This window comes from Anas acuta, chromosome 13 (genome assembly GCF_963932015.1).
Source record: "Anas acuta chromosome 13, bAnaAcu1.1, whole genome shotgun sequence".
In the NCBI taxonomy this organism is placed as follows: domain Eukaryota; kingdom Metazoa; phylum Chordata; class Aves; order Anseriformes; family Anatidae; genus Anas; species Anas acuta.
In genome coordinates this window covers 80,914-95,809 of record NC_088991.1, presented here as the reverse complement: position 1 = coordinate 95,809, position 14,896 = coordinate 80,914, and the positions used below count along the sequence as shown (strand labels likewise).

General features: G+C 46.2%; 1 protein-coding gene across 6 annotated transcripts in view; it reads right to left on the bottom strand.

The window, feature by feature from the left end:
• The window catches only part of LOC137863460 (synaptotagmin-like protein 2), a 57,689-nt gene that overhangs the window by 11,394 nt on the left and 31,399 nt on the right, over positions 1-14,896 (bottom strand). For all 6 annotated transcript variants that reach the window (XM_068696559.1, XM_068696556.1, XM_068696558.1 and 3 more), the window contains 8 exons: positions 13,254-13,405; positions 8,604-8,697; positions 7,253-7,346; positions 6,685-6,778; positions 4,958-6,064; positions 3,570-3,668; positions 1,800-1,891; positions 1,303-1,404 (listed from right to left, as the gene is read on the bottom strand). In XM_068696559.1, the coding sequence (XP_068552660.1) occupies positions 1,303-1,404; positions 1,800-1,891; positions 3,570-3,668; positions 4,958-6,064; positions 6,685-6,778; positions 7,253-7,346; positions 8,604-8,697; positions 13,254-13,405 (1,834 nt within the window). The remainder of the gene's footprint in view (positions 1-1,302; positions 1,405-1,799; positions 1,892-3,569; positions 3,669-4,957; positions 6,065-6,684; positions 6,779-7,252; positions 7,347-8,603; positions 8,698-13,253; positions 13,406-14,896) is intronic.

The window sequence follows — 14,896 nt, the reverse complement described above, 5'->3', positions numbered from 1 at the left end:
AGCAGAGGCAGTTTGTGGGAATCTACTTGCCACAAATGCACAGGAAAATGAAGTTTCTGCAGGTATAACAGGAACGAGGCATCAAAGAGTCTCTTGCTTTCCCAAAACAAACTGCATTTGCCAACTGGCCTTCACTTTCTGTTTTCCAAGGCTTTAAGTCCTTCACTGGTAGAAAGTGATGAAACAGAAATAAAATACAGCCCCAGAAAGATGAGAATTTTCTATTGGGCCAATCACTCATGATTACTGATGGTATAACATAAAAGCTAATGCATTTTAGCCAGCAAATAATTAACCCTCTTGGCACTCCTCTGTGGTACAATGCCGAGCATGTATCAAAAAACTTTCCTAGTAATTAACCCAATTCTTCTCTGTCACCCATACTTCTTTTGTTTCTCAATTTCTTTCTATGGTAACCTACAAGAATCTGCTAAACGTCTCCCTTCAGTCCTTGGAGCTACATTTATCATCCCATCAGGATATCAAATCCAAGAGAATCCTAAATGAGATCTTCAAGAACACCTACATGACTTGGACACAAAAGGCTCATTTATAGCTCCCAGACTTCACAGGCTATGAGAAAGACTCAAGCACCCCAAAGTTCAGTTTTGCTTTGTTTTTTTTTAACATATTTGTCTACAGTCACGACCTCTTCCTACATGCTTTGTTTCACATATATTCTTTAAATCTCACATATAAAATTTGGAGATGCCTCTAACAGTAGTACAGCGAATTAAAGCACTTTTAAGCAGCTCCCAAAAAATACTGTGTCTAAGGAATCCTTTTAAAATGCCCAACTAAACACGCTCAGCTCTTGTCAACTCTCCTTAGAAGGCAAACCTCTAAATCATACTGCTGCTGTTCAGTTCTGAGTTCCCTTTAATTTGCTAATAAAGTGAAGGAGGAGCTTGCAGAGGTCACCGGTCTGCAGTCTCAGCTTTCTGAGAGGTGGACCACAAACAAGTCACTCACGAGCTGTGTGCTTCGTTTCCCCACCTAGAGACAGACCACCCCTCTCTCCCACATGCTGCCAGGCTTCAGAGCATCTACGCTTTGGAGCAGGGGCTATTGCTTCCTCTGAATTTGTCTAAGAATGACTCAGTGGCTCCTTAATTTGAGATGGTACCTGAAGACACTTCTTTAATGCAAGTAAGTAATTAAACATCACTGTTATTTTAATAAAGTACCATGCAGAAAGCAGCACGATACTCCGGAGGCCACATCATCGGTATCAGCCTAAATGCAGCATCACTATCCAACGGAGAAACCCTTTCTAGAGAGACGTACGCATTAAATACCTACCGAGGAGACAGATGCCATGTCAGAGGAGTGGCTGCCAATGCTAGGCGTCTTTTTGTGCTTGCTAAATTGGAAGCTGATTTCTGAAGCCGTGTCTGATTCTGTCTGCTCAGAAAATAATAAGCATCTTTAAGCTGTGCCGTATGAGCACTTTGCAACACTAGAGAGAAAAACCAATAGCTCAGCAGAGTCCCATTAAGCAGCAAGCAGGTTAGGAGAGCAGAGGAGAGTGCAGGGAATCTCCCCAGAGGCATTGCCTCCGACCGGCAGCAAACGTCATCATTAACTGCCTCCAAGCAGAGCTGCATGCAACCACCCTGGCTCTTACGAAGAGCAGGTAATAGCATGGTTTGAGGCAGAGGGAAACATTAAAACTCCTACAGGATTGAAGGGTCAAAAACAAGTACTGTCAGTGTCCTGGAAAAAGATTCTCATGAACCTGACTGCCATTTGAGGGATGCTGTGAACATCATTCCAGCCATTTCTGGTATCTATCCTACCTCAGACAACAGGAGAGGAGAAGATCTGCTCAGCTCTTTGACTCTTTCAGGTTCAAGAAACTGATGAGGTATCAGATGAGGTTTATTGTATGCTGTAAGTACAAACAGAAAAACGACATCAGGATGAATTGTCAGAGTCAGCAAAATACAAGAAAGTCACCTTTTTGTTAGAGGACACAAGGAGGAAGGAAAAGCTAGTGGGAGGCACTTGCCCCATCTCTGTTGCTGGCCATTGAAGGTGAGCCCTCCACAAGACACAGACTGCTGCTAGCTAACGCTCTAAAGCTATTTTCAGCGTTTTCATTTGATGTGGGAGTGTGCAAACTCCCCCTAGTGGATAATTCAATTCATTCATTAGTTTAGAGATGTGCAACTACCAGATTATCTAGCTGCATAGATTTCGGTTAGAGTAAATGCAAGCATCCCTGTCAAAAATAAATAAATAAATAAATAAATAAATAAATAATGTAAAGACACTCATATTTCCATCTCACAGCATCTTGTAAACAATATAAACCTTTTTGTTCTATCTTTATCTTTTCTCAGTAACTTCCTTGATGACTAATTTCATCCCAAAACAACTGGCTTGTTTTTAGGTGACAGTACAAGGTGACACTTGCTATATTAGCCAGGATGAGACATCACTCAATGCTTAAAATGCCCAAAAGCTGCTCTGATAGCAAAGGCATTTACTGTTATTTCCAACCAAGAGTAAAGTGTTACATTTTGCCCTCTCTACAGGCTACTGGTTATACTGGGAACAAGTAGGAGCAACTCCATAGAAGAGGGTTTCCTAGGATGAGGTTTGTGACTCTACACAAGCTGTGATGGGAGAAGTCTAAAATCTTGGTTCCCTGCATGAAGATCACGTCACCAAACAGCAGCACAGCAGGACTGGAAGCTCTGAGCCACCGTGCTGTGTGCCAGACGTTGCTTCACCATCTGACGGGGCACACACTCGGCACCAGGCTCCAGGATGGTGTGGTTCAGCCACGCACAGGCAGGGCAGTGCAGCACGCCCCATCCACAGGCTGCTTTTGGCAGCCTGCAGGGGACTCTCCACCCCATAACCAGGGGTCACGTTCCCTTAAACAGGATCTATTGTTTCCTCTAAGCTGTTTTCCTTTTCCCTGGGCATTGCTTTCCCAACCTTTCCACCTTAGTCCTGGAAGCCTTGGCCTTACCACTTTGCTTTTAAGCAAGCCCTTAGCTTCCCTCTTGGGCCTGCCAGTTTTCATCTTCCGTAGATTTCTACTACTTTTCTTGGCCACCGAGGCTGCTGCTGCCTTCCTTCAGGCCCTCTCCCTTGGCTGCTGCTTTCTTGGGCCACTTGGTGGCACAGCCAGGTTTCTTGGCCATGGGCTAACTGGCACCATTAAGTGTGTCCCAGCCAGCAGCCGAGGAGATCAGGCCAGCAAATTAGGTCTGCTCTGGGCAAGGGGAGAGGCTGATCAATCCGCTGAGCAGGCTGCCACGCAGGTCCCAGAGTATTTAGTGGGAGAAGAGGAGAGATGGGTACAATCCTCTTGCCAACTCGTTAAAGCCCTCACAATTTTTTGCTGAACACACTGAGTAACATACCATCAATCTAACTGCAATTTCCTGGCTCTGAATTTAATTTTAGGCACTATAAGCTCTCTAATTTGATGATGAAACCATATGTCATCTTTCTTGCCTAGTACAAGCACAGAAGCACCAGGGATGCAGAACTCAGGCATAATATATTGCCTTCAGGGAACATAAACCAAAAAGCAGAAAGATGTTACTCACTCTCTGTGGTTGTGTAAATGTTCACCATGCTTTTTGCAAGATTGATGTTATTTGCTCGGGCCAATGCCTGAGCAGCAGGAGAACGATCTCCATCTTCCTCTGGAATATATGAAAAGCCAAATCAACACAGTAAATAAATAAACACAAATGGGCAGTGTGTCAGCAAGCATGCATGTGTGTTTCTCTCCTGGCTTGTTAGCTCTGCTTATAGCACGCTGCAGTTACATTACACAGGGCTACCCTCACATCATCACATCTCTCCTTGAAAAAAACTCTTCACCCAGTCCCCAAAAGAGACCAGCACTTGTGAAGAGCTTCCAGTGGAATACAGCCATCTGCTAATATCAACCTGAAATTAATGAAATAATAATGAAAAAAAAAAAAAAAGAGAAATACAACAATGACCTGGTATAGAAATGAAATGTTTGTGTTTAGATGAAGTGCAACTGAGGATTTTCATGGACATGTTAAAAAAAAGGAGGGAAGTGCCACAGTTACAGATCAAAATTAGATGAGTCCATGAAAAATCCTCTCAAATAGATGTTACCCTGGTACACGAGGACTGAAAAGTTGGAAAAAGGAGACAGGGAGATCTCTCTTCATAGATAAGTTTTTGCTTGGCAGGGAGCAGAGATGTAGGCAAGCAGAGCCCAGGTTTAAAATGAACTGCAATTAACATGAACTTTTGCCCATAATAGCAGTCACTACAAGAGCCTGTCAAACCCGGAGGAAGAGGCTGATAAAGTGCTGGTATTATTGACACCACTGTGATGGCGAACCCCAAAAGATCAGGCTCCTTGTTCAGTCCACTCTGCAGTTTAAGATGCAAACTCAGCTGTGGATTCCCAAAAGGCCCAAACTGTCCTTTAAAAACTAATGGCCAGCAGCTATATCAAAGTAGGATAATGGCCAAGGTATTTATTAAACTTCGTTTCATGTTTTATTTCTGCTGTTTGTGTCAGACTTATCTTTACCATCACAGGGAATTCCTCCAGACTCACTCTTGAAGAAAGTGGTAGCGGATTTACGTGGCAAGTAACCATGTTTACAATCTTCCCAATTAGTAAAATAACTTCCTGTGACCTGCTGTAGGTAGGGCTTAAGAAATGAAGAGCTGTCCTGAGTTGAGGTGCTTGCAGGGAAGGTATGAGGGCTGGCAGTAGGGAGAAGGAAAGGGAGTATCACACTGCCCACTTTTACACTTCACTGCAGTACACAGAATGGTGGTTTTCAGAGCTGTTTGCTAACCACATTCTTCACATGCTAACTCACAGATTTTAATATAGGATAAATGTAGAAGAGAATAAAATGTGCAAAACACAGAAGAAAACAGGTGTAGGGATGACTCCCTGTCAGGATTTCCCAGAGTGCAGTTACACCCTTGGTACCTGAGTAAACAGCTGAGTCCGTTCCCTGAACAACTTCTGTCCCTCCGCCTGGTGCTCTGCCTGTTGGCTTGTCTGAAGACTCATGTGCTTTTTCCTCAGCTGGCTCTCCATTTATTTCCATGCTGTCATGAGTACCCATGTCAGCTCTTTGCTCTTTCTCATCATCTGTAAGTGCAGGGTCAATGAGTATCTGCACCCTGCTCGCCAGGCAGTTTGCATACTTGCGTTTTTCTACCACGATGAACTTGTCTGCAGACATCTCTGGCTCAGATGTGCTGCCAGGCACTTCTTTGGTAGGCGACTCAATTTTGATGGAAGGTGCTCGCACAGGCAATCTGGATTTCTTGGAGCTGTGTTGTGCCATCTTCTCTTCCTCTGGCACCAGCGGCTTCCCGTTGCTTTCGCCCAGTGAGCTGTTTCTTGTAACCGGGCCTCCTTTGCTCTTGGCGTACGTGGATCTGGGAATGAAGGCAACTGAGCCTTTCCTTGAAGGGGCTACGTAGCTTGGCTCTTCCTCGCTGGAAGACAAAGTTATTGTCCTTTTGTGAGGGGCTCTTGTTTTGGTGAAGACACCGGGTTTTTCTTCACCATTCTGGCCTTGAGCTGACTGCACGGAGAGCGAGCGGCACAGCTTGAACTGCTTTCCATCTGCCTCCCCTGAGCTCGAGTCCTCCGGCATGCTTCCCACCATCACAGAGTCTGCTCCCTTCTCCCAGAAGTTCTTCAAGTTCTTGAAGTGTTCCCGATCGAGGCCAATATCCTCCTCTTTATTACTCATTGACGAGATTGTATAGTTCACGCCGTGCTTCACAGACTGGCTGCTTTCCCCCTCTGCAGTCAGTGATTTGGGGCTTTCCATCAGCTCTCTCTTTGCCACACTGTTCTCTGCTGGCCCCAGGTGATTCACGAACTGCTCTGACCTGGGGAAAGTTCTGCTTGATTTCCTCTTAACCGGTATCTTGCTGGGAGCATATGTTTCTTCAGGTGGAGTTTTTGGTCCTGCTGTGGTGCCAGTGGCACCATCAACAGCTTCTCCTCCCGCTGCACAGCTGGGCTGAGGCACAGCATCCTCTGGAAGCATGGCAGGCAGTGGAGATCGTCCGTTACCTGCAACAACAACAGAGGCTCACAACCTACCGCATCACAGCTTATTCACCTGGAAGGTCTTGGCTTCGGTTTCTCAAAGGGAAGCCAGGAGGGGTTTCCAGAAACCACCAATATGTTTCTAATTCTCCCCTATATTGAGAGTCCAGCAAACCCCCTTCCCTCTGAAGAAAACCCTGAAAAAGCCAGCTCTTCTTTCTGCAACAGGACAGGGAAAAAACCCACTGAGCTCTAAATTGTTGCTGTGAGTTGGAATTTTTTCACAGCTTTGCTTTTAGCTTGACAGCTTTCCTACTGGCTATTTGCTATGAGCCAAAAATACACCACACATTCAAGGCAGGAGAAGAAAGAGAAGGTACCTTGGATCTGCGTGTTAAGGAGTTGTTAGCCAAGCACTCAGTGTAAAATATACTGACAGCCAGGAGAAATTTTAGTCATTGGAGATTTTTTTCTTGGTTGCTGCTGCCTTGGGCATATTTCACACAAATGTTGGCAGCCCATTCTTATACATGAAGATAAGAAATTCTTCTTGTTATCCATTTGTACACAAAGAAAAGCAACGTGCTTCTTGGTGTTGACTCTGAATAATGAAATAGCCAGTGGTTCACTGAACAAAACCTTACCTTTTCTAGACAAATGTAAGCTGCCTGTTGTAGCCGTGAATGGACTTGCTCCAGTGTCACTCTCTGAGGAAGAGACATCATGGATACTGGATCTCTGCATGGAAGACAAACCCTGTCAGTGTTTATCATAGAATTACAGAATCCTAGAATGGCTCGGGTTGGAAGGGACCTCAAAGATCACCTGGTTCCAACCCCCTGCCATCAGCAGGGATGCCACCCACTAGGGTTGTTCAGGGCCCCATCCAGCCTGGGCACCTCCAGGGCTGGGGCATCCACAGCTTCTCTGGGCAGCCTGTTCAGTGCCTCCCCACCCTCTGAGTGAAGAATTTCCTCCTAACATCTCATCAAAATCTCCCCTCTTTTAGTTTAAAACCATTCCCCCTTGTCCTATCATTATTTGCCAAAGCAACATCTTTTATAAGTCCCTATATACATTGGTAAGTCTGGAAAAACGTTTATTTGAGCACAGATACCACGGCAGACAGTCTGTGGAGTCCCTGTCAGTAGATACAGACTGTGAAAATCCAAGGAATAACCAATCCAAACACAGAGGCTGTGGCTACACTACCTTGTGTGGTGCAGACAGCGGGACAGAAAGTCTTGGCTTCGGTTTTGGCAATATTTTATGCTCTTCTGCAGCATCAAGAATGGGTGTGCTGGATCTGTGGGAGAAGAGAAGCATCTGAGCAAGGAGATCAGTGGCAGGGATGTACTTGATCAGGCGTCTTCTGAGCAGGCAATGTGACAGTCTTCAGCATTGTGTCTGTTCTGCTCGGCTGCTTTGCCACTTTTAGCTAAGAACCCAGCCCAATATAAGGCCACCTGGATCTGGTGCCAGACGTATAACTGGATTAATCAAGCATACAGGAACTCCAGGAATGCTTATGCCATCAATAGTCAGGGCAAAACTATAGTACGGGATATAGATCTTCACACTTGGAATATAAGTTAATTACTAACCGCCTGGTAACTAAATGGAAGAAACACGTATCACAGTTTCCCCACTGCTTCTCCTGTCCTTGCTAGTGTCTAGTGGTGGCTGCTCTCCAGATGGAGAACTGTCAAGTTGGACCCCTGGTGAGAGTTCAGATGGAAATGCTTCATGTTTAGGGCTGAATGAGGAAGATGAAGCAAGCTTCTCAGGATTTAGTAAATCCTACAAAAAACATTAGGACCAAAACAAGCACAAATGTCTTGGGCATGTGACTGGTCTTCCATCACACAACACCCATTGTTTGGCTGCAGGAGGTCTGGAACTGTTGTCAAGGCCCGTATTTAACAATTAATTGTAGCAACTGCTGCCTGTAAAGAATAATTCCTCATTCTGCTGACAAAAGAATGCAAATGAGATGGGAGCAACAATAAATGAAAATGTGGGTGTTTAATTGGCTTCTCCATAGTCCACAGATATTGAGTGAGGTCACTGATTTGCTCACTGAGGTTCTTTTAGTGGATGTTTCTGCACAGTCATCACAACTCGAAATCTACCAAGCCACGTCAGTGAGTACTGAGCACTGGACACAGTGGTTGGCACCAGCAGGAAACGAACAGTTTCTAAAACAGTTCATTTAGTTAGCATTGCTCCATGGCAAAAATAAATAAATAAAAATAAAAAGCCATAATTACTTTGAAAAAGTACCCAGAATATCCTGGCATTAGAGACGGCTTCCATTTTTCTGACCCCTTATCAAATCACGCAGGAAAAGACCTTTCTGGCATAAGCACATTAGCACTTAGTTAGTAGTAGAGGATTGATACTCTGACAATTCCTGGAAAAAGGATTTTAAAAATATCCTATATAACCTATTACCAATATGGGCTTGGAAATTCAGTTAAAGACCAGGATTTAATGGGTAGCATTCAATTTTCATTAGAAATGCGAGCAGCAGCCAGAGCACTGCATGAGCAGTGGCAGTTACCTCTCCTCTCCTGTGCCAGCAGCGTGCTCGTGGAAGGGAGGACCTGGGGCATCTCTGCTGTCCAGCCCCCTCCGGATGTGCTCATTAACCTCATCTGTAATGTAACAGAGAATTGAAAAATTACATTTAATTGACCTTGCAATGGCCAGTGTGTGCTATATGGGGCAAGCAAAGGCTTGGGAAATGAGTCCCACCAGCACAAACCCTGGGGATTCAGCAGTGGTGCCTGGGGGCTGCCCACTGCCTCCTCTGAAGAGGATGCCCCATGGCAGCATCACCCACGTTCCCCATGTGGCTCCTCTGGGCCCCACCTGCCTGAGAGCCCACAGATTGCTGCCCAACGCCTGGCTCATGCCAGGAGCTGCCGCATTGCTGGAAACCTTAGCAGGACCCTGCCCTGGCTGTCAATAAAGTTAATCCGCTCCAGGATTTAAATTCAGCCGCTTCCTGTTTTGACTCCAAGTCATCCGATCTTGGCAAACAAAGGAGGAGGCCAATGCAGTTAATGAGGAGATCCCTGTTATTTTTACTGGCACAAGGCTCAGCTATTTCTTTTGAGCTCTCAAAGACCCCCAGAAAAAAAACAATAGAAGAAGGTAACCTTTAGAGCAGCCTGCCAAGGTGTAAAGCTGCATTAGGCATTCAGCTGGCAAACAGGCTTTCATGCTACTGCAAAACCAGAAGGATTAAACTCTCAAAACGACAACAAACTAAGCTTAGTCTGGTCAAAAAAAAAAAAAAAAAAAAAAAGGTTGCACATATTTTTTCACTTGCATCTTGGTCTGTTTTAAAGAATAAATTTACCTTTTACAAAAACTGCCAAATCTCTTTCGGTTCTATTTCATTCTATAATAGAAGCAGAGGCTCAAAGGATTCAGATGTGACCTGAAATAATACAGCCTTGCTTGCTATTTGTGCAGAAAACCAATGGGCAGATCAGGCCTGCAGACAGGCTGTGACAGCAGCTCTCCTCCAGTGCATCTTGTATGCTGCCAGCACAGTCAGCCCAGGGCTAAGGGGCATGTCAGGAGATGGAGCATCACTCCCTGCTGTCTGTGTGTCCTCACTGACACAATGCTGCTGTCCCAGCCCTTCCTACCTGCCTTCCTGTGTCCCCGCAGGTGATGCTCGGGGCTGCCTGTGCAAGGACCATGCGCATGAGATTGCAGCTGGGTGTTCCCGTACTGGGAACTCCGTGTTTTGTCCATGGAAACATCTCTGTGCAAAAAACATTGCAGAACATCACTGTGGGACAGAAAAGCTGTGACATGGCTGGTGGCACATGCAGGCCATGTCACCTGCAGGCACAGCAAAACGCACTGAGGAGCATTTGTTTACACAGTGAGCCACATCCTCCTCTTCTGCCCCAGTCCAAGGGAGGGAGATGCCAGCACATAACTGCCGGAGAACCAGAAAACCGAACACAGGGCTCCCACATTTTCCCTCTGCCTGCTGTGACTGAAAAGACCTCAACAACCAAAGTCTGCATTCATTTCTCACCTTACTTCCACAGGCACTGCACCAAATCTGCTTCTCACTGATACTTCCCCCTCAGAGACTTCCTCAGACAGCTCCCACCTCCGGCTGGCAGCAGCAGCAGGAGGTGTTCGCTTCCCTGTCCGTCAAAACAGCTCAGCCACCGACACAGCTACACCTGGCTTTGACAGCCACAAACAAAAAGGTTAACAGTGCGTTATAATCCATCAAGATGAACAAAATACGCCTGGTAACTTCAGCAGGAGACAGACTAAGACGCAAATTCCAGCAGAAACTAGCGGTTGTTTGACCAGTTCAACCTGTCTGTACGTGTATGTGTATGGACAGAGCCACCCCTGCTCTAATTTTAGCTGCTTCACCCATTTCCTACCACTCTAAAACACAGACACCCAACACTTGAGCACTAAGCGTGCTGTCAGGACTGACTTGCATGGGCAGGGGGATAAAACAGCCTCTCTGCTAGACAGTTTTTAGCTTTCATCCATTGCACACAAGCTCAAGGAGAAGTTAGCACCAAATGCATCCATCTGTGCCACTCTGTAGACTGTAGATTGAATACAGGGTATCTCTTTTATAGATTTATATTGATGCCAATTATTACTGCCATCTGTTACAATCAATAGCAATTGTAAACCCCTTAGGGAACCACACAGCGGTCTCTTCTGAAGGTTAACACCCACCTCGAGGAAAGGTCACTGGGCCTTTTTCTGTGCAGGCATGGATGGCCACTCTCCTCAGCCCATTTGCCATGCAAAGGGAATGTCAGCAATTACCTCAGTGGGGCTCTTCTGGGCAGGAGTTTTCCCATTTCACTCCCTAACACAATTATCAAAGACTTAAATCAGCATTAATATCCCTGAAGCCACAAATATGTGATGTTTATTTGAGCAAATGGACAGAAACCCCTTCATCACCTCGAAAAGGTGTCAAGATGGCGAGCAAAGGCCCTTATCTCACCTACTGCAGATCGAACAGGAGCTGAGTGGCCAAACCACTTGGAAATCTTGTCCTTCCCCAGTGGGGCAAGTGCTGCTCTCACCAGAGCAATCCTGTTGCTGGCAAGTCAACGAGAGAAGTGCTTGCCCCCGTGGGCAAGGGGAGGCAATCCCTATGCAATAACGACTGTGGGAGCTGGGCGTGCAAAAGGTAACAGCAAGGTGAAAATACTAGCTGCAGAGTCTCGGTCCTCAGCCCCTGCTGTAAAGTAGCAGTGGGCAAAGTAAGAGGAGGCAATAAAGTCATATTATACCTGTGCTTTACCATAATAAGGTTATGAATAGAAAAAGATAAAGAGAGAGGAGATAACAAGGTAAAAGAAATAGAGGACTAAGTCTAAACATAATTGGTAAAGTAGTTCAGTAATATTTGCTTCATCCTTCTTTAAAACAGCATTAGCCAAGTACTGAAAACGCACATGAAAAAACATAACTTGTATACAACTGCTGGATTAATAAAGAGATTATTTTAGACATTAACCTGAGGCCATATCTCATACGTACACAGGCCATATCTCACACGTACATGTTGGCAGTAAGAGTTAAATCACGAATGCACATCCTCAGCAAACAGAGTATGCCCTGCAGAAATGGCCAGGCAACTCTGCCAAGCTGTAAAAGGTTTTACATGTTTTAGCATTCTGGAGGGATGACAAAATTGTAAATTTAATGACATAATGAATCCTTAATACAAAGGATAAAAGCAACTCTATGTGAAATATGATGGGCCAGTTCTGCATCAGAGGTTCCAATGAATCTATGCTGAGTTACTGTTAAGAGCTGTGAAGGATAAGCAAAATGCAAAAAGAAAATGAAGCTCTTGGTTAGCGAAGTCCCTGGCCACTGCTTAGCTTTGAGTGTGTCTGAGTAACGTGGAGCTAAGAGGGGTAACCTGAATGGGTTCGGAAAGGGGAGGAAATTAATGTTACAGAGAAATCCTGGCCAATGAGGCCCAGCAAACAAAGGAGTGATTTATGTTACTGCAACCCCAAGATGGAAATATGGACCCAGTTTGGCTGAACCAAACTGGTGGAGGAGACATTTGAGTTTTGGACAGATGGAAGACAACCCTAACCTCCCAGAGCCCAGTTATAAGGTCTTTGTATTAGGACTTTATGAGGAGCTCTCTATCATGGCTATTGCTTTCGAGCAGCAGCAGCCACTAACACACCACCAAGCCTGCGTATCTGTGATTACCCACCCTGATAAATAAGCAAGGAGGTTGTGGGAGGCTGGGCTGCAGTTCCACAGGCCTGCTGCAGAGTCGGCTGGCCTGTCTTCACGCTGAGGACTGGGTGTGAGTCAATTCTGCCTTGCACAAATGTTCAGCACCGAGTGCCAGCTCTAGGCTGGTTACCTTGGACTCGAAGCACAGCCCTGCTCATTTCACGTGGGGCTGCTCTCTTCTCTCCATTGCCCTGAGCCAGCAAATCTGACCTGATCTGTTGTGTATGCCACCACTAGTGCAGCTGCACGTTGAACATCATGCAGTACATCTGCTTCAAATCAGCATGTGGTGCCAGACAAGCCACACTACAGCACAGCAGCCTGGGTACCACTCAGACTTGGCCCCAAAGCCCTTTTTACTTTGAAAGCCACGTTGTGCCTTGGAATTACTCCCAGGTAAAAAGCTAGGGCCATCACTCTCCTCTCAGAGAGGGCAAATTTTCTGCCAGGAGACAAGAGGCAAGACTGACCCCTCCATCCTGGAGGCCTGCCAGAGCAGCTGGCTGTTTTCCATCAGATCACTCTAGGAGTTGGAGGGGGCTTTGACTCACACATATCAGCTTGATGCCAGAAACCGCCCCACATCATTGCTTTCACTTCCTGCTTCCATGACAAGAAATGAAACCAGTGACCTCCGACAAATACATATTTTGGAATAAAGTAGTTGAAATGGGGAAAAGACATTTACTGCATGGAGCTGGTAAACAGCTTTTATCTTGGTCCTCTGCCACACTGTAATTTTTATTTTGGGCCCTGAATTTTGACAATCTTTTTTTTTTTTTTCTAGTACTGACAATTTGGCTGAGAACCTCTTTCTTAAAACATAAAGACTGGTCCCCAAGAGGCTCCCAGTGCAGGGAGACCCACACACCTGGCCACTGTTTCCTGGTCCATCAATTGGTTTACTTACGGCACACAGTAACATGCTTACTTTCTACTTTGCCCTTTTTCCTTCTGATCGATGCCCGAAGCAGATCCGACCCCTCCAAGTCTTCTTGAAACCGTTTTGCCTTCACTTCCGAAAACCACTCGCCTGTCACAAACTTCTTCTTCTTTTCATCCTTGATGGAGCCTTGTATCCTCCTGCAAGCCAACGAGAACATCACACACTAAGAAGATCTCCAATGTTTCAACTTTCCCTGAGCTCTTTCATGACAGCTATATGTACAATTCTCCTATCTGCTACTACAAAGGATCCAGAGGTTATTCGCTGCAATCGGAAGGGCCAAACAAGCATAAAAGTGAAAGCTGACTTATTTTATTTTTGAAGAAGGAACAGAGCCTTGTAAGCACAGGCCTTCACCTCTTACAAACTGCATGTTCATAACCGAGTCACCTGGCAAGGAGATTTGTCCATTTCCTTTGCAGCCCTGAGGGTTTGGAGAGATGTGGGGTTGTTTACAAGTCCTGCACTTCTTTATTTTATTTGTCTGTTCATGTCGTTATGAGCTGCTCTTTATGGATCAAATCTGATGCACACTGGGGGAATAAATTCTGCTATCCAGGGCACTAACCTGGCCCTCAGCATTCTCCCCAGAGCCTGTTCCTCCTGCCACGCTGATTTTGGCACACAAACAGTTAGCTCTCCTTCCTGAGCACAGCTTCTCTTACTGTAACTAGCTTGGGCACACCCAGGGCTGGGTTTTGGCACCTAAATCCTTCAGTGCTCTGTTTGCTTACCCTGTGCTTTTAACTCTCCTCCAGTTATTTTGTTTTTATACTACTGCTCAGTGGATTAGCTGCCTTTCAGCTGGCACTGCCTCCTACAGCTAGCCACAGTTCAGGAGCCCTGAGAGATCTCAGAGGCCAGAAGAAACACCTACCACAGGTGCCCAAGCTGCTTGTGTGCCACCACCAGCTCTTGACCCCAAGTGGGCAGGAATCAGAGGCTCCCCAAAGCCTGCTGCAAAGCCACTCACCCCTTCGATCCCCAAGCATCCCTCCTACAAGGGGCTTACCCTTTATTTTTTTTGACTCAACGGGAAATCAAAGAATCACATCCTTACCGGGGGGCAGGGTAATGTGGCACAGTGCCATCCCCACCCACTGAGCTACTCATTCCTAGCCATGGGGAATTTGGTGGCAGCTTCCTGAGCCTGGTGCATACTGTCAGAGCAGATGGCGGAAAGGCTGGCATTTAAAAAGTGACAGCAGCAACAAGCAAATCCCGATCAGCCCGAGCTGAGCCCCCGGATGCCTGGAGGCGAGCATGCTGGACTCACAGTGATTCTTGGCTCCCCGCAGACCTTTGGCAGATCACGTAGCCTCTCACCGCCCCTCTCTGCCTGCTGTGTACAGGCAGAGAGGGGATCAGGATGTAAACTCTCACTTAGAAACACCGCAAGGGATTCCTGCTGCTGGGTGAGGAAAACAAGGCGGCATGGCACCTACTGCCCTGCTCTGACCCCTGACACTGAGAAATTGGCATCTTCCCCCCAAAGCAGGAAAGGGGCATTCCCCTTGGCATCTCTGAGGGATACTGATTAAGCAAAAGGAGAGCCCAGCCCCTCAGTCCCACAGAGCAGGGGTGGCAGCACAGCAGGCTCGCTGCAAAAGCAGGAGGTGCAATGAAAA